The sequence below is a fragment of the Enhydra lutris genome, unplaced genomic scaffold (genome assembly GCF_002288905.1).
Source record: "Enhydra lutris kenyoni isolate GAN:26980312 unplaced genomic scaffold, ASM228890v2 scaffoldscaffold13, whole genome shotgun sequence".
Classification (NCBI taxonomy): Eukaryota; Metazoa; Chordata; class Mammalia; order Carnivora; family Mustelidae; genus Enhydra; species Enhydra lutris.
In genome coordinates, this window is record NW_019154097.1 from 16,503,759 (window position 1) to 16,529,598 (window position 25,840).

Consider the following 25,840-nt stretch of genomic DNA (forward strand, 5'->3'; position numbering starts at 1 on the left):
TCAATAAAGATGATACCCAATGACCATATATGCTAAAGCCAACAGGTGTCCTCCCTGAAGATAGCTTCACCCTGAAAACTGTTATATTAGATAATAAACTCCAAAACTTGGAATTTTTACATAGATGGCCCCACATGGATACCCAAGAGCACCACAGAGGATAAGGGCATTTTTTAAAATCCTACCTGATGGCCAATAAAGGAAGCAAGATATTGATGAAGACTTTACCCAAGCCTTGCTAGTAGGAAAAAGAAAGATAACCCAGCAAATTTTCTAGAGAGAATGTACTTTAGGAACATGCATGCTATTTGAATGTAACTGAGGGTTTTCCAGAGACAAAGTAGTATCCTCAACCAGTTGTTAAATGAACACAATGAAGAAATAAGCCAAGATCAGTCAGACAGAATTATCAGGTCAAATCAAGATCTCTATAAAAGACTAGTTGCAAGCAATGCTATATCTTAAAAGTAAGTGGAAACATAAATGCCAGCCAAAGATTCACTAGTCAAGGTAAGTTTAAGACCATTTAATGAACAACTTACTAGAAAAAGAAGCTTTGATAGATAACATGAGGATTTAATTTGGACAACAATTCGTAAGCAGTAAAAATACAGTAGAATCCTAATGAGCTAAAAGCAATGAGAGACAAGGGTAGGGAAGGAGCTGAGATAGGCCTGGGCTGCAAGGGCCTTTCCCTATCCAAAATGACAAAGATGAAAGGCAGGGTTGCGGGGGGGAGACGGGGAGTAGCCAATGACTTGGGAAGAGCATATGAAGAAAAAAAGGTAAAGAATATCTCATTCAGAAGCCAAGCCTGCACGACAGGACAGAAGTTTCTGGCCAGAACTTGTGAGACACACACATAGCCTGTGACTTGAAAATAACCAGAAACTTTGCATTTTCCAGTATCCGATCTACCCTCATGCAAAGGGACAGCCTGGCTACAGAGGAAGAGAGGAAGAAACAGAAAGACCATCTGCTGCCCTTCCCTGGGCACAGCTGCAGGGCCTGAGAACAGGAGGGCTCCCAGAGAAGGGGAGGTGCATGTGTGTGACAGAGGGGTTCTCCCCAGCAAGTGACATGATGACAGGAGCGGCAGCTAGAGCAAGAGCCTACAGTGGGAGAAAGCGGTAACTCACAGGACTGACAGCAGGAAACTGAAACTGAAATTTTTTTTCCTATCAACACTTGCATTGCTTATATTACTCTCTCAAAAGGAAATAAAAATATCCGAAAATACCAGGTCTACCACCGGTTTAGCACCAAATGTTATTTGAAAGGCTCGTGACAGAAAACGGGCTTCTCACAGACAGCAGTTTCTGATGGAAAGAAGAAGAGCATACATTTTCTCCCTACCTGATAGCTTCTTCCACAGACTGGCCAATAATATTAGAAGAAGGACCTGGCTGAGACAGTGGTGTCAGGCTTATCACCCACTTCACTGGCTTGTAGTACTCATCGCTGGAACTTAATAGATAAAATAGTGTGGTCAGGAAAATTATCTGCAAAACAAAGGATAGTATCTCCTAAAAAATCACATTTGGAAACTACAGGAAGGAAGCATAAATGGAACCACAACATGCTTTACTGCAGAAGGAGAGGTATCATGCGCTTATCTACCTGTACATACCAGAGACAGCACGAAATTGAGAAGGGCAGTCCCACTGTAGAAGAGGATGGTCAGCAGCGTCGTGACAGTGGTGAAAAGCAGGCTCACGTTCCGGCTCATGACAATCCACAGAGACTCTAAGATCTGATGGAGAGGGAAAGCTAAACATCAGAATGAATCCTCCAGAAAGAATTTTCTACAGCTCTCTGCTGTGCTTTTACTACAAGCATGTGAGTATCAGAAACTGAAAATAACTGAGTATTATCTTAAATGAAAAAAAAATCATCTGAAAGCATGTGAACATTGAATAGTAAGGAAAATGGTTAGGAAAATTATGGTGAACCTATCTCCAAATCATATTAGGTAGCCATTAAAGATAGCTCTATTATAACACAGAAAAACATTTTCTGATATACTGCAAAGTTATTTAAAAAGCAGGAAATAAAAACTTTAAATATAGCATGATATATATAACTCTGTAAAAATGATATTTATAGGAAAAATACCTACAGGAAAATATTCCAATTAGCAATAATCGTGCCTCGGATAAACCTCATTGGCTACAATACTGCCACTGCGCAAAGCTTACAGGAAAATATTCCAGAATGCAACCTGTATAGGATCACAAGTGCAGACCATGAAAATTCTAGTATTTGTCTTATTAGCTGCCTCCCCCACCTTGCCACCTCCAACTTAGATTCACCTACAAACACAAAAGCATCACATGGATGATTTCACTAAAATCATAATAAAAGAAATGATCAGATAGGTCAAGGACAGAACTCTGCAGCTGAAAATCTTTCTTCAGATAGACGATGACCCTTATATCAAGACTTAATAGTGTTCATTTAATCCATCACCTGCAAATTCACTAGAACCAGTTATTAAAATAGTTAATACCTGTTAAATATTACTAAAAGAAGATGTACAATATCAATGGCACGCCTGTATGTTTTCATTTCCTATCACCTCATAAACTTAAATTCCCTCATGATAACATCTATTCCCTGTGACAGAAGCAAAACAGATGATATGATCTTTATTGTAAAGAGAGACAAACCAAAGCTCAGAGATTTTTTAAAACTTGCCCAAGGGCCTTGGAGCTAGTAAGTGGAACTAGAGCTGGGACCAGAAATCTAATGTCTAATTTTATTTTGGTGTGCCCTTTCCAAAACAGCAGTTCTGCTTTTTGTCATATGTGCAAATTATACCATCTGTTCTATGAAAGGCCTACCCATTCCTTTCCTATCTCAAATGTACCATTTATAAAGGCATATTTTGTTGTCTCTGGCGTTTCTTGCAAAGCTCAGCTCAGTCTTCATGGAAGAGCTTTTGCAGGCTGGTTTCATTTACAATAACTCCTTAAAGAAAATCTTGAAAATGCTTTGCAGTGCCTACAAAAAAATGCATGACTGACCATTTGACCTTGTGGGATAAAGAATGAATGAATAACACCACTGATTCCAAGAAACAAATCAACAATGCCCTTACTTGTGATTTTTACATGCATTCTTTTGGGGGCTTCTGTCATTTTGGAATTTTTATCAAAAAAATTTTAAATACTTTCTGGGTCACATTGATAGGAAATACTCTGTGGTGATTCTTAAGAAATTAACTGAATACATTAATTGTAGACTGCCAGTTCTCCAACAACAATCACGTAACCTTTCTGTGTACCCAAGGGGATTAGGCAGAAAGGTTCAGAATGTGAAAGCTATTGTCTATTACAAGTATGAAGGCAGGAATAAAAAATTTGATCCAGGGTTGACCTCGACACCTTAAGATTTTTTCTGATGAAATAGGTAGTAATATTAAGAATGTGATTGTTTTATACTCTGTAAGAATGTGTGCTGATAATTTAGATGATGTACAAATTTCAGTGAACCAATATTCTAAATGATCAGTGCATATCACAAAGACATGCAAGAGTAAAACGCCGAGTTCTAACAAGACAGATCAATGGACTTTAATATAATACAGTGCAAAAAATTTACTGATATGGTTTCAAATCCCACACTGCAACTAACCTTTAAGAAATACCGTTTGTTGAGTTTTGGTGTAGTATGAAAGAAGAACCACAATTATCTGAAAAGGCTATTAAAAGACTCTCCTCTTTTCCAACTACATATCCGTATGAGGCTAGATTTTGTTCATATATTTCAATCAAAACAATGTATTCCGACTGACCGAATATAGAAGCAAGTGTGAGAATCCAGACATTAAACAGATTTGCAAAAATATAAAAGAAAGCCACCCTTCTCACTAAACTATTTTTTGTTTTGGAGATGCCCGGGTGACTCAATCAGGTAAGTGTCTGCCTTCAGCTTAGGTCGTGATTCTAGGGTCCCAGGATTGAGCACTGTATCAGGCTCCTTGCTCAGAGGGGAGCCTGATTCTCCCTCTGCCTGCTCCCTGCTTGTGCTCTCTCTCTATGACAAATAAATAAATAAAATCTTTTAAAAAATTATTTTGGGGGGCGCCTGGGTGGCTCAGTGGTTTGGGGCCTCTGCCTTCGGCTCAAGTCGTGATCCCAGGGTCCTGGGATCGAGCCCCGCACTGGGCTCTCTGCTCAGCAGGGAGCCTGCTTCCTCCTCTCTCTCTGCCTGCTTCTCTGCCTACTTGTGATCTCCATCTGTCAAATAAATAAATAAAATCTTTTTTAAAAATAAATAAATAAATAAATAACAAATATCTGAGAGAATACATATATTAAAAATATTTTTTGTTTTGGAAAAAGGTTGCTTTGCAGATGTAAGAAATGTATTACATTAATATGTAATGTTATTTTTAGTGAATTAATATATATTTTTAAAGTTCTCAGTTTTAACTGCTGATACAATAATAATCAACAGAACCCACAAAAATAAATACTCTAGAATCTTCAGACCAAAAAGTTTCATGGCCATCAGACAGAGGAAACAGGGAGGGGACTATCAAAACCATAAAGTCTTAGAACTGAAGGACATGAATTTCTAGATTTAATTCCAAACTGTGACAGCTATATTAGGTGCATGGGAGGAAGGGCAAGTGTGAGCGCAGGGATGGTGGTGGGGAAGAACCAAAGGAGTTATAAGAAAACCCCAAAAGTGGCATAAGAAAGCATGGGGAGATTTCAAAATCACATCTTCATCTTCATCTTCCATATCAGGAAGCCAAAATATAATACCAAAATTGTAAAACCAAGAAAGACCAACAGGTTATTTTGGAAATTTAGAGGTAAATACCCAAAGAAAGCTAAAAGAATTGACAGCTGTTTCTAGAAAATGAGACTGAAATGGGGAAGCACAAAGCAGGTTACTGTTATTTTTTACTAAAAAAAATATTTTTGACTCTCTACTATGGTCATCTATTAGTTTGATAAAAATTAAATTTTAAAAAAATCTAGCATTGCAGGGCACCGTTTGGCTCCGTTGGTAGTGTCTGACTCCCGACCTCAGGGTTTTGAGTCTGAGCCCTGCTTTGGTGGTAGGGCTTACTTTAAAAAAAAAAAAAAAAAAATCTAGCATTGCAAACTTCAACTTTTGTTAGCTTGATGAAAGTCATGAGTCTATTCACAAGAAAACTCTTCCTCTCAGTGAAAAGCCACATGCCAAGACGTTTACAAAACACACTGTGGAACCAAGAGTGGTTCCTTGCTGCCTTTGACCCTTTGGCACACAAGGCAGAGGTGGGTGGTACGTGGCTGGAGAGTGGGCTGAAGAACATCCAGTCTCTCTAATGTAAAGGGAACCATATCACCATCTACCAAAGACTCTGCCCACCAAAAGGCCGTTTTCTCTCCAGGATTCCATCCTGGGGACGTTCTAGTCAGCCTAAGAGGATGGGGTACTTGTATCTCAGAATGGGAGTCTACAACACTGCACACACGCTTCCTGACACAGCACTGCTCAGTGACTCTTCAGCCACCAGGGAACTACTTACCCTGAGGCCTATGGCTTTTGGACATCTTTCTAGTGCATTTAGAACTCTCAAAATTGTAAATGTCATGGCATTAAAAACAGGGTAACCAAAGGCCTCTGAGGGTGCGGGGGAAACTGGAAGTTAGAATTTCTATTTTTATTTCTAAGTCCAGTTAAACTAAAAATACTACTTCTTACCGAAAGAAATGTCTCAATGTTCTCATGAACAAAGGAAACGATATCCTGCCAGTCCAGGATGTCTCCCAGCCAGCTATTCTGACGACTTATATGCATCTTCTGTCCTTTGTGCCTTCCAGAGTGCGTTACGTTCTACGGAACAAAATGGTTCAGATGTGACATCTCCATCTTCAGCCAAAACAGGAAAAATATAAATACCCCATTTCGGTTTAGATCCACTTGGGCACTTTAATAGTTACTCAAGGGTAAAAAATTTTGCATTATTTAAGAAATTAACTAAGAACTCCACCTAAAGACCTGAACTGTATTTTTCTGTTTACCTTCTCAGTACTATGTGTTAGCCTAGCTCAAGTGGTCTCTTCCTAAATACAGTTGTGAACACACGTTATCCCTCAATTTGTACCACTATACACCAACACAGCATTTACTCTCTTTTTTCTTTTCAACCCCTCTACCATTTTGGGGGGTCTACCATTTTGCTTTTTTCCTCCTTTCCTCATCTCCCTTATCAGTCTTCCACACAAGATAAAAACAGCAAGAGGAGAGAACATACAGGACACCTAAAACTAATACAATGTTATATGTCGATTATATCTCGACAAAACAGGGAAAAAAGAAAAAGAAACAAGAACAGGGAGCAAATCAAACTCTATATGGAAGACAATTACACTGACAAGAATGCAGGAATTATTAAATTTGAAAGAGATATGAATAAACAAAGTGACTAGTGAGGTTAACATTTAGAAACCGAAATAGTTTCTTAATATTTTGTTTGCATTCTGACACTTTTGCTAACAGCACAGTGATATCACTCTTCATTATGCAATGAAGACTTCAGGTCCTAGTAAAAGACATAAAGAAAGGAATACATCTGCCTGCTTATAAATCTATGCTTTTAAAACACTGACCTTCCTGGACCATAAAATGAAGCTTTTTAAAGGAGGTGAGGGATAGAAAATGCTGTTTGTAACCAGAAGCCCCAGAATTAGCAGAGGAAAAAGACACCTTTCCAATCGACCGGTTCTTCAGCAAATAACTACCTACAAATTCTGCAATCAGTTTTAACCTCCACTCTGAAACACACAAAAACAAACACTATTCCCTCAATTCATCCCAGGGGAAGAGTAAAAACTGGTCACTGAGCAACAAATTCAAATTTGAAATTGAGCGTTCCTCCCTTCCACTCCAAGTAAAGAGGTTGATCTATACATGCTCTTCTCCTTACTGCCAACCCTGTGAAAATTGACCACCAACTTGTCTGGTTCTCTACCTCCTTCCCCACTGGACAGTCATCTCCCACAGCCCTGCTCCTGGAGGCCCACAGGCCCTGCCAACCCCATGTACGGCATGACCCCAAGTCACACACAACCAGCTGCTCTCAAAACCAGCATTTTTATGTTTAGTGGAAAATGGTATTATTTTCCATCATAATTTCTGAAGTAAGGGTATATCAGCACAAGTAACAGGTAAAGGTGATTAAAAATCAAGTTCTCGGGGCACCTGGGTGGCTCAGTGAGTTAAGCCTCTGCCTTCGGCTCAGGTCATGATCTCAGGGTCCTGGGATCGAGCCCCACATCGGGCTCTCTGCTCAGCAGGGAGCCTGCTTCCCCCTCTCTCTGCCTGCCTCTCTGCCTACTTGTGATCTCTGTCAAGTAAATATATAAAATCTTTAAAGAAAAAGAAAAAAAAAAATCAAGTTCTCCAAACTTTCGGATCTATTCTATTTACCTCCTTTAAAGAAAAAAAAGTCTAGAGCTGTACTATCTCAAACAGTAGCCACTAATCACATGTGGCTATTAGCACTTAAAATGGAACTAGTCCAAAAACTGGAGAGTCCAAAAACGGCATTAGTATAAAACATATACCAGGTTTCCAAGGCTTGTAAGAAAAAAAAACAAAGGATATAAAATATCTCACTAAGATTTTTTTCTACTTGTTTGCATACTGAAATGATAATATATTGGGGGTATGCTGGGGTAAGTGAAATACTAAAATTAATTTCACCTGTTCACTTTTCATTTTTTAAGTGGCCATTAGAAAAATTAACATTATATACATGGTTTACACGTTGCAGTTCTACACAATGAGATAAGATGCTGTTGATGCTAATGAACACAGGATGAAAAACACGACGTCACAGGGACTGCTGGGCTCTGCATGCAGATTAACCATCAATTCAAGGCGACTTTCAGTGATCTGAAGTTTGGGACCTTGTAACTTAAGAATTTCAATAAGTAACATCCTAATATTAATATCCACCTAATTAACATCTATCTAGTCAATGAGTCTGTAAAATAAAAGGACTTTATAGTTTGCGACTGAAATCCTCTAATAAAATAACTTACCTTTACAAACCAAGAATGATACAATCTGTCCCAAAGTTCTAGTACTTGCTTTTCAATTACAGCAGTATTGTTCACCTTATCTCCCAGAATTTTATGAAGCTGGAAGAAATACAGATAGGATCTGGTTTAATATTTCAGACAAAAATCCAGTAAAATTAATTCATGCTGGGTCTTTACATTTGTTCCAAATCAAACTAAAATGTTCCAGATTATTTAATGGCCTCTAGTCACCTTATGATCTTTTCTTAAACTCTACTCTTCAATATTCCTAGCGAATTTCCTTGCCTTTCTTGGCTTTTTGCTTCTCTCTATTTTTGGGTCTCTGAGAGGGTTACTTCAGGTTGTTAGAGAACGGTACATATGAAGCCATGATCACTGACTTAGCAAGTCTAATCTGCTCAGAGAAAAGTCTGTTGGATGTGGCTCAAATGTTCATCTATTACACAGGAAGCTCATGTTACATTTATCACCAGTATAAGAATTACCACAGAACTAGGGGTGCCTGGGTGGCTCAGTGGGTTAAGCCTCTGCCTTCATCTCAGGTCATGATCTCAGGGTCCTGGGATCAAGCCCCACATCGGGCTCTCTGCTCAGCAGGGAGCCTGCTTTCCGCCCCCGCCCCCTGACTGCCTCTCTGCCTACTTGTAATCTCTCTCTGTCAAATAAATAAATAAAATCTTTAAAAAAAAAATTACACAGAACTTTAAGTAAAATTTTAGGACCACAGCTACAAACACAAATATTTCCTATAGTTCGCTGAGAGACATCAGGTCTCAGAGTTATGCCTAATGAGACTGGTGGTGTTTCTGGGAATCAAGTATAGTGAGACAAGATAACTTTGAGGATAATTATTCATTATAATACCCCATGTTTTGTTATTAAAACCACAACATAACAGTAAAAAACTGCGGGGGCCTGGGTGGCTCAGTGGGTTCAGCCTCTGCCTTCGGCTCAGGTCACGATCTCAGGGTCCTGGGATCGAGGCCCACATCGGGCTCTCTGCTCAGCGGGGAGCCTGCTTCCTCCTCTCTTTCTCTATGCCTGCCTCTCTGCCTACTTGTGATCTCTCTCTCTCTCTCTGTTTCAAATAAATAAAAATAAAATCTTTAGGGTTGGGGGGGTGGGATTAAGGACATTGGGGAGGGTATGTGCTATGGTGAGTGCTGTGAAGTGTGTAAACCTGGCGATTCATAGACCTGTACCCCTGGGGATAAAAATATATGTTTATAAAAAATAAAATTAAAAAAAAATTTATTGAATTATTTGAGAGAGAGAGAGTGAGAGAGAGAGAGAATTTTAAGCATGCTCCATGCCCCATGCAGTGACTCACACAGGCTCAGCCCCATGACCCTGAGATCACGACTGGAGCCAAAATCAGGAGTTGTATGCTTAACTGTCTGAGCCACCCAGGTGCCTCAAAGACATTTTTTAAAAGATAAATACTAATTTGTAGTCTCACTTTCTTAGCATAACTGTTTCTACTTTTCCATATCCTCTGCAACTTTCTGCCCATTTATAGATATAATTTAGAATTCTTCATCACTAACCTTCATCTTCATTTTTAATGGTTCCATTTTAGTTCATAAGTTTTTCTTTTTTTTAAGATTTTTTATTTTTAAGTAATCTCTACACCCAACTTAGGGGCTCCAACTCCCAATCCCAAGATCAAGGATCAAGAGTCGCACACTCTACACCAAATAAGCGAGCCAGGCACCCCAGTTCATTAAGTTTTGGTATTATTTTACCCAATCAAGGAATACAGAGATGATTCCCAATTTTTAATGTCACAAGTAATACTGCATTGAACATCCTTGCACACAATTTTTTTCTTATTACTAATAGTAAGATAAATGTTCAAGAATCAAAGGAAAGAGGCACTTTACTAAAGGCTCCTGCTATGCATTGCTGAACTGTCTTCTATAGGGACTGTATCAGTTAATATTTTCCAATACCGTATGAATAAACCAATTCTTCCAAAGCCTTATGGACAGATAAGCTATTAGGTAATTTAATTGGTGTAAAAACTATAGCCAATTATTTTTACTTTTCTTCTTCAGCTACAAGAGTGAGCATTCCTCCATGTTGGTTTTCAATGTGTATTTTCTTTTGTGTGTCCTATCCACACCTTTTGCTCTCTTGACACTGTCCTTACAGATATCTGAACCAGTTTTTAGACATATTGGATGCAAAAATATCTGCCCAATGTTTTCCTTTATATTTTACTTATTCAAAAACCAAACATAAATGAGTGAATATAATAAAAACCATTTACCTTTGCACAGCATTTTACAATTTACAAATGGCTTTCCCTTACATTATGTGATCTTTACAAAACCCCTGAGAGTTAGGAAGAAAAACGTTTTTATCACCTTTGTTCTTTCAAGATGAGCAAGCAAATTTAGGAAGGACCCATGACAGGCCCAAGGTCAGGCAGCTAAATGGCAGAGGTAGGATTAAAAACTCTAATACTCTTTCAACTACAGTATCTATAACCTATGAACAAAGAACATCTAACACAGCAAACCGCCCAAAACAACTATAAGTCACAAGTACCCTAGTCTAATTTCCTTTAATTACTTGAAAGTTGTCTTTTAAGTAGCATGACAGTCAGATACTCACAGACCTCCTACTACCAACTCTGTCATTGTCGGCTCAGTTTCTGAGATCCTTCTTGAACCAGAAAAGCCCCTAGTCTAGGCTGCCTGCACAGTGGCCTTTGCTGAAATAAAGCACTAGCTCAAACCCGGATCCCCTTTATCACAGCACGACAGTGAGTAACTCTACAACACCAGGACTTTGAAGGCAGGATTCAGCGTCATTTCAAACTTGTGGTGCTGCCAAACACAGCAGAACATCACAGACCCAGAACACCATCCTGTTTTAACATTACGGTACATAGCACAAGCCATAAGGAAGACGAGGCCAGAGAGCATGGGGCCTGATGGCAACAGCACTGCTATCAGAGGACTCACCAGAGCACAGATACTGTTAGTGGTGTAGGAGATGCTCTTTGCATATGGAATACAATGAAGCACTAACTAGGAGTAGGCAGGATGCCATCTGAGAGCTGTGCTCACTTAAGGCGAATAACCTCCTCTATAACATGGGGATGGGGAGTCAGTGGGCAATTCTCTGTTCTCATCTTGCTTGGAACCTTGACAGCATTTGCCACACCTGACCAAGTCTTTCTTGGAAGTATCTTCTCTCAGCCTCTACGACAGACATGGGTGGTTCCCCCCACAGGCTACTCCTCCTCAGTCTTCTCTGTCGACTTGCTTCTGGGACCTTCAAAAGCGTAAGTGCTCCAGGAATCTATCTTTGGTCCTCTTCTGTCTGTCTCCTTAGGCCATGTTATAGTATTAACTGTGTCCCTCCTAAATTCTTACAATGAGATCCTGACCCGCCAGTGCCTCAGAATGTAACTGTACTCGGAGACAGGGTCTTTAAAGAAGTAACTAAGTTAAAAGGAGGCCATCAGGGTGGGCCATAATCCAGTATGACTGGTGTCCTTATAAAAATAGATCAGGAGACAGACACACACAGACAGAAGACCATGTGAAAAAGACACAGTCATTAGCTGAGGAGAGATGCCTCTAAAGAAATCAATCCCACAGCACCTTGCTTGATCTTGGACTTCCAGCCTGTAGAACCATAAGAAAGTAAGTTTCTGTTGTCTGAGCACCCAGCCTGTGGTACTTTGTTATGGCAGCCCTACCAAACGAACACAGTTCATCTCTCCTGTTGGGTAGTGACAGATATTATCTGACAACATTCGAACTTCCACCTACAGCCCAGACCTCTCCCCAAGCCCCAGCTATGTACATTCAGTGGCCTTTTCTGATGCTTTGACTTAGATATCTGCTAGGTATCTCTAACTTAACACACCCCAAACAGAATTACAGCTCCATCTCTGTAATCCCGCCCGTCCCCGGTCCCACCCCCACCACCTCGGGAAGTGGCACAGCTACCCTTCCAGGTGGGCTACCCACAAACTTCCTTCCTTTTCACTCCGTATCCAATCCATGAGTAATTCCTGTCAGATCCACCTCAAAAATATATACCAAATGTGACCATTTCTCTCATTTCCCACTTCTACCATCCTAGTCCAAGTCATCAACATCTCCCCTGGACTACTGGAATAATATTCTTTTAGCCCCCTGCCTCCTCCATTCCTGCCCATCACTCCCAATAAAGCAGCCAAAATGAGCTTTCAATATCCTAAGTCAGGTCATGTCCCTTTCTGCTTTAAATCCATATATATCTTTGTAACTAAAATAAAATTCCAACTTCTTATCATCACCTATAGCTCATCCTGTCACTACATCCCCCATTCCAGCCACATTGGCCTTCTTTCTTTCCTTCAACCAAGCTTGTTCCTACCTCAGAGCCTTGGATTTTTCTATGCCCTCAACTTGAAACATTCCTTTCCCAGTCTTGGTGAAAGCATTACCTTCTCAGAGACATTCTCTGGCGTTCTAGCTAAGGCATCGCTTTGGGTGACTCTGCATTACCTGGTCACAACACTTCTGGAACAGAAATGGTTACTTCTTGACATGTTTCATGTCTTTCTCCTCCTCCTCTCAGAGTAAGTTCCAGGAGGGTGGCAACTCTTTCTGGTCTACTGCTTTTCCCCAGAACTTAGAACAGTGCCTGGCACATTTGTGGATTGGCTGTCACTTCCTTCATTCTAGGCATGGGAGAAGGGACAGTGAAAACCCATTCAGGACTAATTTTCCTACTGTCTCAGGGCAGCATCTCTACGTATAAATTCTGGAAAGAACATTATTAAGCAGAAAGGTTAGCTCAAGCAAGGATGTCCAATGAAGAAAGCAAACTAGATTTGAGCAAGAGAAAACTAGCAGATCTGGGTACTATAATGCATGGAGGATATAAGAGATAAGGCTGACAAGGCAGACTGGGGCAGGTAGACAGAAACCTTCTCTGTTCATACCTACACATACCCTAAAAAACTCTACCTTTTCTGAGTATGACCTCTTATCCTAGCTTTATCCCTTTTTATACTTTAGCTCTTAGGACCCAATTCTCTCATGATTGTTAGCTGGATGAGATCTGAGCTTAGTAGAAAAGCTAGCCCTTACAGGGGTACCTGGGTGGCTCAGTAGGTTAAGCATCCAATTCTTGATTTTGACTCCAGTAATGATCTCAGGGTTGTGGGCTCAAACCCCACACTGGGCTCCCCATTCCAGCAACGAGCCTGTGTGGGATTCTCTCTCTCCCCCTCGCCTTTTCCCTCTGTCACTCTCTGTCCCTTTTCCCTTCCCCCTCCCAACTCCGAGCTTGCTCTAAAATTCTAAAATAAATAAAGGAATCTTAGTATTTCTACATTTCAACTTCTACAATTTCAATGGTTTTTAGGGTTTTTTTCTTTTTTAAGATTTTATTTATTTATTTGACAGAGAGAGAGAGAGAGAGGGAGAGGGTACGAGCATAAGCAGGAGGAGTGGCATGCAGAGGGAGAAGCAGGCTCCCAGCTGAGCAGGGAGCCCATTGTGGGACTTGATCCTAGGACCCTGGGATCATGACCCGAGCCGAAGGCAGACCCTTAACCAACTGAGCCACCCAGGAGCCTCAATGGTTCTTTTTAAAAAACAACTTTATTGAGATAATTCACACACCTTATAATTCACCCACTTCTGTGTACAATTCAATAGTTTCTTTTAGTATATTCAGAGTTATGTGACCATCACCAAAACCAATTTTGGAACATTTTCATTACCCCAAAAAGAACCTCCATACTCCTTAGCAATCACTCCCTAATTTCGCTAAATCTCCCCTACCCTTGGAAACCATTACTCTATTCTCTTTTTCTGTAGATATACCTCTTCTGGACATTTCATATAAATGCAATCATACGTATCTAGTTTGATTGCTTCTTTTACTTAGCATAACGTTTTCAAGGTTCATCCACATGGTAGAATGTATCAGTGCTTCCTTCCTTTTTATGGCCAAATAATACTCCACCATTTAGATATACCACATTTTGCTTATCCATTCATCAGTCAATGGATAGTCAATGACTGGTTTTAGATCCTATCCCCGTGTCTTCCAAATCAGGATGATGAATATGTTACAACCTTTGTTAGCAAGACCCATCTCTCTTCAACTGTCTTTCCTTTCGAGGCTTGGGTAAAGGGTTTCAAACATAACTTCTAAGTAATCTGAAAGTTATTTCTATAAAATCTTAGGCACATTTCTCCAACTCTTCCCAAATAGGCAAGAATTCCAGAACTCAAATAGAAAAACCAAAAAAACTAAATGTTCTGCTTTCAGCAGAGTAAGTCAGCCAATACAGTTCTAGAAGTCTAAAATGCTTTTGCAATGGCTGGCTGGATCTTCTATGATAGTTAGGAGAGCTATACTCATAAACTTATCTTTTAAAGACTTCCATGTGGCATTCGATTAGGTCACCTGGCATGGACTTAAGAAAATCAGTTACACAGATCTTTCTTTTAACTTTTTACTCAACCACAATTCCATTCTTAGGTTAGATTACTATACACATGTATACACTGTAATTTTTAAGATAACTTTCTTTTTGAGGCTTTTGTTATGGAATTTTATTTGACACAGAGAGGGAGATCACAAGTGGGCAGAGAGGCAGGCAGAGAGAGGGAGGGAAGCTGGCTCCCCCATGAGCAGAGAGCCCGATGCCGGGCTTGATCCCAGGACCCTGAGATGACGACCTGAGCCGAAGGCAGAAGCTTAACCCACTGAGCCACCCAGGCACCCCTGTTATTGAATTTTAAACAAGGAATCACATACCAATACTTTTTTCCTGAACATACATCTCACTGCAACAAATCTTGTTAATCCGTAGATGTTCCTAATTACTTCAATATACTAAAATTCCAAATTACCTTCTTTCCCATAGGTAATATTGTGGGGGGAGGGTAATCCCAAATTTGTATCACAGAAACGGACCATTACCTGCAGTAATTGTGCCTTATCCTCTACCCTTCATTTCCTTCCACAAAGCTTCAGACAACTAATCTCAAGCACACCCCCACCTCCATATCTTGGCTCACATGAACACTCCTTAAAATACAGGATTCCTTCTCTTTATTCATCGAAAACCTATCATTCAATCCTTCACGGTTTATCTCAAGTGCCACAGCAAAGCACCTAGCCCAGTTCCGATCGTGCTCTTCCAGCGTGCTACAGCAGAAACAACAAGGGATTTACAAGCAGTCTTCAGTTTGAAACCAAGCTCTGCCATTCACTACATGACCTCTGGGAATTTACTTAGCCTTGCTAAGCCTGTTTCTTCCTCTGCAAAATGGGCCAAACAATTTAGACTACTGCAGATGTCTTAGAAAGATTAAATGAAACAAACTGGAAACTGCCAAGCACAGTTACCAGCAGATAATAATATTTAATATTTGCTAACAACCATTTTTTTCTCCACAAAGTCTTATTTGACCACCCAATCTTAAAGATCATTCTGTCCTAAGGCACAAATAAAGAGTATCTACCTTGAGCAAGAAGCAAAGGACCAACCTCTCTGTTCAGGCTACTAGCACTGTTAAAGACAATCTTCCAGAAAGTTTACTTTCATTGTATGTTTCTCGTTGACCTGTAGATTTAAGCATATTTCAAAAACAGAAACTGTTCTAAAGAGAAACTCCATTTACACTTCATCAAACGGAGGCCCCTACCAATGAAGACCTTGCAGAGAGAGGCTCTCCTCTTACCTTGTGTGTTATCCATTCTCTTCCATACTGGTACACGTTGTTAGCTGCAGAATTGAGGGCTCTTTGGACTACTTGAGCCTCAGGAAGCCAACTAATTTAAAATAAAAGAAAGAAAAAATTAAAACTAGTACATTTTTAGTGGACTATGTCAGTAGCTCTTGGAATTCCATATATTTAAACAATCAGTAACTGACAAATTATTAATCAGTCATCACACGAGGATACAAATGAATCCCATGCAGGAATCCTTGACTAACACTTAATTCTACCAACTGAGAGGCTGTTCAAGCTCGCCTTAGCTTTTAGACCCACCTTCCCCACAACCTCCCTTTCATTCTGCTCTGCCTGGTTTCTCTGCCCATACACATCCTGGATCATCTGCCTTATTCAGCACCAGCCTTACTCCAGCATCAGAACTGCTTGGAAACGTGTTAGACATACAAACTCTTGCGCCCAGGTCCAGACCTACTGAAAAAGAAACAGGGCTGGGGCCCAGCAACCAGGACCCTAATGAGCTCTGAAAGTGATTCTCATACACGTTGATCTAAGAACTGAGAAAGAAAAAACTTCTCTTCATGCCATGAGAGACGGCCTCCCTACTATCCTGTTGAGCAGGCTATATCATCTGACTTAATCAATAACACATTTCATACGCCCAGTGCTTTCCGAATGAGAAATATCTTCATGTATTCTTTATTTTTTTTAAGATCTTATTTATTTGTTTGAGAGGAAGAGAGCATGCACGCAAGCAGGGGGAAGGGCAGAGGGAGAGGGAGAAGCAGACTCCACGCTGAGTAGGGAGTCCTGACACAGGACTTGATCCCAGGATCCCGAGATCATGACCTGAGCCAAAGGCAGACCCTTAGCCAACTGAGCCATCCAAGCGCCCCTCATATACTCTTTAAATTGTACCTCAGAGGTACAATTTAAAGAGTACTCTTCAGGTACTCTTTAAGGTACTACTTAAAGGTACTCTTTAAATTGTACTTCAGAGAATGTCAACAGATGTTGACATTCACAAAATGAATAGTCCTGATTTCAACTATCCATGAGTGATGCCCAAAGGCCCAGGCAAGCAGTAACTAAGAACCTTCCCGAGGCCTAACTATGACACACACTACAAAGCTGGCTTATGGGAAAGAGTCAAGTCAAATGCACAATGTTCTCGACTTACAGCAGTTTTATATCCTTGTAGTACTTTATATAGTAAATTGGAAGTGATAGCTAGCTTGCGTGTGTATTTGTGTAAGAGAGAGAGAGAGATGATCCTAAAAAGAAAGCCAACTGCCACTGACAAAATGTAATGATACCTAGGAAAGCACTTGTTTTTAACCAAAGAAAAAGACATTTTTTTTTTAGAATTTTAAAGTACATCTGTTTAATTATATTATAACAATTAATGCAATATCTACCTCAATAATTTCATTTCAATAATAAAAAATGATGGTATAATGATGGTTTAAAGCTGGTTCAATCACAATTTTAGAGGCTTACTTATCAAGAGTGAAAATAGAAGACTATTAAAAAATAGCTAAAAAGGTAACGTGTCATAGTGCTTAATGTTTCTGTAACTGTTGGTAAGGCTTACATCTAAGTTTGATGCAGAATTCTTAATGGCACTGAAATAGTTCTTTTCTCAGCCACATGGTATATACCGGTTCTAGGAGTCTGGAAGAGACTGACTATGGGTACCACCCCTTGTCTTCAGTTGTGACTGTGCAATATCAACAAGGGCACTTTGTATCTTTTCCAGAAGCATGTCTCCTCGATAAACAACATCCTCCAGACATTCTGGATACATTAGAAAGTGCAACTTCAAATTGGTAAGGTTTCAATCTTTAATATTAACCAGTTCTTCCTATACTCCAAATAAAGTATTTCTGAAACTTTTGGCAAATTCTCAAATATTTCTCAGCAAGTTAAGACAAAACTTTAGAGATGATTACAAATGTAATAATCTAAGTATGAAGATATGAACAGGAAATTGAGATCTTTAAATAGAGGTGGGATTTGGGAAAAAATTAAGTAGCTTTTAAATTATTCTAGTTCATCAATGCTTTGAAGGAACTGCTGAATATTTTCAATTATCTGGTACGACATTTTATGGGGAAAATTATAACCTCTAGTGTTAAAGTATGAGAATTCACATTAGTATTTGAATAGATCTTTAATGACTAACAAGTGTCTACTAGGCCTGATAAATTACAGAGATGCCAGGGTGGCTCAGCCGGTTAAGCGTCTGCCTTCAGTTCAGGTCATGATCCTGGGATCCTGGGATGGAGTCCTGTATTGGTTCCTTGCTCAGTAGGAAGCCTGCTTCTCCCTCTGCCTGCCATTACCCCTGCTTGTGCTCTATCTCTCTAACCAATAAATAAGTAAAATCTTTAAAAAACAACAATGGGAAGCCTGGGTGGCTCAGTTGGTTGAGCGGCTGCCTTCGGCTCAGGTCATGATTCCGGCGTCCTGGGATGGAGCCCCACATCTGGCTCCTTGCTCAGCAGGAAGCCTGCTTCTGCTTCTGCCTCTGCCTGGCATTCTGTCTGCCTGTGCGCGCTTGCTCTCTCTCTCTCTCTCTCCCTCTGACAAATAAATAGATAAAAAAACTTTAAAAAACAACAACAACAACAACAACAAGATTATGCTGAGTGAAATAAGTCAAGCAGAGAGAGTCAATTATCATATGGTTTCACTTACTTGTGGATCATAACAAATAGCATGGAGGACAAGGGGAGTTAGAGAGGAGAAGGGAGTTGGGGGAAATTGGAAGGGGAGGTGAACCATGAGAGACTATGGACTCTGAAAAACAATCTGAGGGGTTTGAAGGGGCGGGGGGTGGGAGGTTGGGGGAACCAGGTGGTGGGTATTAGAGAGGGCACGGATTGCATGGAGCACTGGGTGTCGTGCAAAAACAATGAATACTGTTATGCTGAAAATAAATTTAAAACAACAACAACAAAAACAAAACAAAACAAAACAAAACTTTACAGAAACAGGTGGCTGGATTTCACCCTGAGCCACAGATTGCCAACCTTGACTCTAAAATGATACAATGTGAGAGCCCTTGGATGACTCAGTCCATTAAGCATTTGACTCAGTTTCAGCTCAGGTCATGATTTCAGGGTAGTGAGATCAAGCCCCGCATTGGGCTCCACACTCAGCTGCTAATCTGCTTGGGATTCTCTCCCTACCTATCTCACTCTACCCCTCTTCTAGCTCAGCTCTTTCTCTAAAATAAATAAATCTTAAAAAAAAAAAAAAAAAGATACAAGGTGGAAACACTGCTAACTCTGCCACTGGGGGACTATCTCAATTTGCTTAACTTTTGATCCTGATTTCCTGTGTATGAAATGGGGACAGTCTCTCCAATCGCCTCAGTCACTGCGAGGAACACAAGACACATGGTAGGTGAAAGTGCTTTGCAAATCATAAACATATTATAAACTACAAATCTCATTTCAAATATAAAGGCAATGACAATAAACTGTTCCCAAAATCTTATGTACATCCCTCTCCCACCATCCCCCAAAACATGACATTCTCATGCAAAAATGTCAACATTCATCAAATCTCTCTTCCCAATTCGCTGCATCAATGAAGATCATTTTGTGAAAACAGATACTAAACCTAGGGCATCCATTTCTATTTTTGCCAAAATAACATTCTTACTTTGCCCACTCAGGGTGATTTGCTAGAGTCTCATTAATCAAATTGCTTGTGACTTCAATCATGTGTACACTCTCTTGATGCACCTGTATTACGGATAGGAGAGAAAAGAATCTCAATAAAAAATAAGCTCAATTTAACATTTATTTTTCTACACTGTTATTGGAACAATGATTTTGAGTCAAATAATTACACACTTAGTTCCAATTAATTTAGAAACCTGTACGGAACAGCTGTTATACATAATGTCCTATGACCCTCACTATGGAAAATAAAAAATACACACTAGCTCTCTGACTTCAAGCTCATCAACTTCAGGAAAAATTACATTAAAAGATATATTCAAATATTTATACCCATACACAAGACAAATAGATAGATATATTCAGTTCACACACGTTATATGTCTACAGTATACGTAAGCTTTATCAACACTGCATGAGCTTATACAATTATGATGTGGTGTGAGACATCAAACAAAGAATTTAGTAAAGTTTCAGAGTAAAACAAAACAAAACAAAAAACCAGCTGAAACTCCATCTCAGAATTTACCTTTCTAAATAACAAACAAAATGAGGAGGACAGAGGTGCCTGGGTGGCTCAGTCAGTTAAGTGACAGACTCTTGATTTTGGCTCAGGTCATGATCTTAGGGTTGGGAGGTCAAGCCCTGTGTCGGGATCCCCACTCAGCGTGGAGTCTGCCTGAGATTCTTTCTCACCCTCTGCCCTCCGCACTCTCTCCCTCTCTAAATTAAGAAAAAAGAGAGAGAGAGAGGGGGGGGGGGGGGGGATAAAAAGAAACAAGCCAATGCCAGAGAACATGCTCTTTATTTTACTATTTTTTAAAAGATTGGGACGCCTGGGTGGCTCAGTTGGTTAAGCAGCTGCCTTCGGCTCAGGTCATGATCCCAGCATCCTGGGATCGAGTCCCGCATCGGGCTCCTTGCTCATCAGGGAGCCTGCTTCTCCCTCTGCCTCTGCCTGCCATTCTGTCTGCCTGTGCTTTCTCTCTCTCCCTCTCTCTCTCTGACAAATAAATAAATAAAATCTTTAAAAAAAATAAATAAATAAAAATAAAAGATTTATTGGAGGGGCACCTGGGTGGCTCAGTGGGTTAAAGCCTCTGCCTTTGGCTCAGGTCGATACTGGGGCCCTGGGATCGAGCCCCGCATCCGGCTCTCTGCTTGGCAGGGAGCCTGCTTCCTCTTCTCTCTGCCTGCCTCTCTGCCTACTTGTGATATTTGTTTGTCAAATAAATAAATAAAATCTTTAAAAAAAAATTAAAAAGGTTTATTGGAGAAAGAGAGAACAAGCAGGGGAAGGGGCAGAGGGAGAAGCCAATTTCCCACAGAGTAGGGAGCCCGACTTGGGCCTTACTTCCCGAGATCGTGACCTGAGCTGAAGGCAGCCACTTAATGGACTGAGCCACCCAGGTGCCCCTATATTTTACTATTTTTAAAGGAGGCATATTGAGCATATGGTTTGTCTTGCTATTCCATGTTTACTCGAAAGAACATGATTCTGCTGTTGTCACTTCACATTGGCCAATAGCGTTTTTTAAGATTTTTATATTCTTACTAATTTGCATCTACTTATTCTCTCAATTACTGCAAGAGGAGTATTACTGAATCCCTAACTATTTCTCCTTTTAATTCTGAATATTTTGCTTCATGTATTTTAGAGCTCTATTGTTAGGAACATACACACTTAAAATCGGTATATCCTACTGCAGTATTACCCCATCATTATGGAAAGACCTCATTTCTTATTGGTCTTCAGTAATATTTAACTACATTGTCTGATATTAATATAATTTATAACTCTTTTTTTTTTATTTGACACAGAGAGAAAGAGCACAAGTAGGTAGAGAGGCAGGCAGAGAGAGAGGGGAAGCAGGCTCCCCGCTGAGCAGAGAGCCCGATGCAGGGCTCGATCCCAGGACCCCGAGATCATGACCTGAGCCAAAGGCAGAGGCCTAACCCACTGAGCCACCCAGGCACCCCTATAATTTATAACTCTTATGTTTACCATTTGCATGGTATTATCTTTTTTCATCCTTTCACTATCCATCTTTTTATGGCTTTGAATTTCAAGGATAAACCACTTATAGATACCATTTGCTAGAACTTGCTACTTTATATCCAGACTGAAAATCTCTGCCATTTGATTATTTAATTGCCTCATATTTAATATAGCCACTGACATGACTGGATTTAGGTCTGCCATTTTCCTATCTGCTTTCTGTTTCATCCCTATTCTTTCACTGCCTTCTGTGTAAAGCATATTTTTAGTATAGCATTTTAGTTTCTCTAAAATTTAATGGTTGCTATTTGTCTTAAGCCAACCACATCTTTTACATAAACCACCTCAAGTTATACTGACTTACTTCCAATTAAATATAAGAACTTCATACCAGGATAATTCTGTTTCCCACTCTTCTTTTTGTGCTATGGTTACACATATAGTTCATGTATGTGCATTATGAACTCTAAAATATAGTATTTTTTACTTTTTTACTTTTCTTTAAATAGTCCTGTTGTTTAAATAAACTGACAAGGAAGGGAATGTAATTTATATATATATCCACATATTTACCAAGTGCTTTTCATTCTTCCCTTTGGATACAAGTTATTTCTGGAGTCATTTCTGTTCAGTCTGAAGGAATTCCTTTAGCATTCCTTATACTGTGGGTCTGCTATTAACTAATTCTCAGTTTTGGTTATCTAGAAATACTTTTATTGTGCTCTTACTTTCAAAAAATAGTTTCGGAGGGACGCCTGGTTGGCTCAGTCAGTTAAGTGTCCACCTTCCGCTCAGGTTATGATCCCAGCATCTTGGGATCAAGTCCCACATCAGGCTCCCTGTTCTCTCACTCTCGTGTGTGCATGCTCTAAGAAATAGATAAAATCTTAAAAAAAAAAAAAAAAAAAAAAGAATAGTTTCAGTGAATATAAAATTCTTGGCTGACTAGTTGTTTTCTTCCCAAGGCTAAATATGTCATTCCAATGTCATGTGGTGTTCACTGTTTATTATGAGAAGTCAGTTGTTACTTGTTTTATTGTTCTCCTGTGTGTGATGTGTAATTTTTCTCTTGCTTCCTTCAAGATTTTTTTTTATCTTTTTGGCTTCCAGTAGTTGGACTATGATTGGTGTCCAGGTTTTGTTGTATATGTATTTATTCCACTCAGCATTTGTTGAGTTCTTGGCTATTTTATTGTTCTTCACCAAACTTGACAAGTTTTTAACCATTATTTCTTCAAATATTTTTTTCCACTCTTCTCTTTCTCCTTTCACTTTCTGGGATGCCAATTACATATCTATTAGAATCTTTGCTATCATCTTACAAATCTTTGAGTCTTTCCTCATCCACTATCTTAAAAATATTTTGTTTATCAGATTGGAAACCTTCTATTGATCTTTCTTCAAATTCATTCTTTTTTTCCCCCCCCTGGATCCCAAATCTGCTGTTGAGCCTATCTGGTAAATTTTTCTTGTTATTGCTCTCTTCAGCTCTAGGATTTCTAGTTAGTTCTGTTTTATAGTCTCCATTTCTCTGCTGAGCATCTGCATTTATTTATAAATTATTAGCATACTTTCCTTTAATTTTTGAACATATTTATTATAGCTGCTAAATCCAACATCTGCACTACTTAAGTATCCCTTTCTTTGACTGCTTTTTTCCCCCCTCCAAGTCACACTTATCTGTTTCTTTTATGTCTAGTAATTTCTAGTTAAAAAAAAATTTTTTTAAAAATGTGTTGTAGCAACTCTGGATTTTGTTTTGTTCTTCTGAGAGCTGTTGTTGTTTCAGTAAGCAATTACCTTATCTGTAGTGAAATTGCAAATCTGCCCTCCCTGTCACTGATGTTTCTGCCCAGTGTTTTTTATTTTATTATTATTTTTTAAAGCCTAAAGCCTTCCCCTGAGCCTGCATAGTTTAGCAGTCAGCAAATGATTTTGGCAAAAATCATGCCCACAATAGGAATCTTCATTCTCTGCAGCCTAAGATGTGTAAATTGAGAAATGCAATCAAAGGCACAACCAATTTGCAAATTCCCCAAGCTTTCAAAGTGCACAGGGCTCCTTGGAGTCTCCCAGATACCAGTTTAGGATGTATGGTTTATTAATCTTCTTATAATTAAGCCCTTCATGGTTCTCTTGCTTCCAGAATCTCTCCCTTTAATTTATAGCTGCTCTCTTGCCAGCCCCAGACCAAGTCTACTACCTCCCACAGGAAAAGCTGCAGGTTTCTGTTGCCCAAGCTAGGCAGAATGAGAAAAACTCCAAGCACAAAAGCCACAAACTACCTGTTTTACCAGCTTCAGTAACAGTTTTTCATGAGGAAATACTCCTCAAATTGCCTGATGGTTTTTCAATGCCCTCATACATTGCTTTTAATAACTTTTTTAAATATTTTATTTATTTGAAAGAAAGACAGAAAGAGCATGAACAGGGGGATGAGCAAGGGGAAAGGAAGAAGCAGACTCCTTGCTCGGCAGGGAGCCCAACACAGGGCTCAATCCCAGAACCCTAGGATCATGAACTGAGTTGTCAGACATTTAACTGACTGAGCCACCCAGGCTTCCCAGTATTTTTTTTTTTTTTTTATTTGACAGACAGAGATCACAAGTAGGCAGAGAGACAGGCAGAGAGAGAGGAAGGGAAGCAGGCTCCTGGCCAAGCAGAGAGCCCGATGTGGGGCTCGATCCCAGGACCCTGGGATCATGACCTGAGCTGAAGGCAGAGGCTTTAACCCACTGAGCCACCCAGGTGCCCCAGCTTCCCAGTATTTTTAATAATTTTATGCTGTTTTGCTCTTGCTTTCTGTGGGAAGGAATTATTTGACATCCTTGCCCTGTTATTATCCAAAGATGAAGCCTAAAAGGAATTCTGACAGACTGGATGTGGATAACAAAAGGAAAGAATGTAGTCAAGGACGACTCAGAAGCTTTTCACCTAAGCAAGTAGAATGGACTGGTCATTTACGCCAAAATACTTAGACTTTCAGGAGGAGAACACACAAGCAAGGGAAGAGCTGAAGTTCAGTTTTTGATATGTTATATTTGAGATGGCTATTAGACATTCAAGTGGATACTCTCAGGGTGTTAGAGAATCCCATTACTGGCTGGGAGAATAAACTAGATAACCAATAAGTTTCCTTCAAAAGCTCAGTTTGCATAAATCCTAGACCACCTAGATAATACATGTTATCCAAGTTCAGGAAAGCAAAAGCTCACTGAAGCATGGGTTGAGCAAAAAAAAAAAGGATATGAAAAATGAATAGAATTGACATGAGCAGGGGAGCCTGCGTGGCTCAGTCAGTTAAGCATCTGCCTTGGGCTCGGGCCATGATCCTGGGGTCCTGGGATCCAGCCCCTTGTTGGGCTCCCGGCTCTCCAGGGAGTCTGCTTCTTCCTCCCCCTGTTCTTGTGTTTTTGCTTGCTCTCTCTCTCTCTCCCTCTCAAATAAATAAATAAAATCTCAAAAAAAAAAATTGACATGAGCAGTCAAGAAGACCCTCTGCAAAGAAGCAAAGAAAGGAAAGTGAAATGGAAGAGCGGGAGAGAAGAAAAAGAAAAATGGAAGCTCATACTGTTATAAGGTTTCTCTAAGAACTAGAATAGAAGGTAAGAATGTATAATTGCAGGTTTAGGCAAAATGTAGCAAAAACAAAAAAAGGTCTCTAAACAAGTCTATACAGTTTATATAAGTGACTATACATGATCAGTATCCAGAAAACAAGAATTACATAAAAACTGAAACAGAGATATGGAGAGAGCAAGTTATTACGAGCTGAGACTGAAGACATACTGAGCCTAAAAATAACTAAGAATAGGACTTCCAAGTAGAGATTCATATAACAGGAAACAATGCAATCCCTCAGTAAATTCTGCATATCAGATTATCTACTGATAACATATCTCTACAGCACTGTATGAAAATTTTTCATATCCATGATTTCACATAAACTTCACACTTCCTGGAAAGTAACATATCAAAACCTAGGATGACAAGTTCAGGGGACTTCAGATAAAGATTAAGATAAAATAAAATAAAATAAAATAAAATAAAATAGGGGCGCCTGGGTGGCTCGGTGGGTTGAGGCCTCTGCCTTCGGCTCGGGTCATGGTCCCGGGGTCCTGGGATCGGGCCCCGCGTCGGGCTCGCTGCTCAGCGGGGAGCCTGCTTCCCTTCCTCTCTCTCTGGCTGCCTCTCTGCCTACCTGTGATCTCTGTCTGTCAAATAAATAAATGGAATCTAAAACAAAACAAAACAAAACAAAAAAACAAAAAACCCAAGTTTAAAAAAATAAATAAATAAAAATAAAATAAAAATTTATTTTAAAAGTCAAGAAGATACATCACTATAGAGAAAATTCTAGCTGCACTTTAGAGATTTTTTTTTTAAACAAAG

The 25,840-nt window shown here is 39.7% G+C and overlaps 1 protein-coding gene across 1 annotated transcript in view; it reads right to left on the reverse strand.

The window, feature by feature from the left end:
* Window positions 1-25,840, reverse strand: part of LOC111146050 (transmembrane protein 245) — an 84,117-nt gene that overhangs the window by 16,205 nt on the left and 42,072 nt on the right. The window contains exons 9-14 of the mRNA XM_022501427.1: window positions 19,430-19,512; window positions 15,764-15,854; window positions 8,052-8,150; window positions 5,707-5,838; window positions 1,631-1,753; window positions 1,357-1,502 (exon numbers count right to left, since the gene is read on the reverse strand). Of these exons, the coding sequence (XP_022357135.1) occupies window positions 1,357-1,502; window positions 1,631-1,753; window positions 5,707-5,838; window positions 8,052-8,150; window positions 15,764-15,854; window positions 19,430-19,512 (674 nt within the window). The remainder of the gene's footprint in view (window positions 1-1,356; window positions 1,503-1,630; window positions 1,754-5,706; window positions 5,839-8,051; window positions 8,151-15,763; window positions 15,855-19,429; window positions 19,513-25,840) is intronic.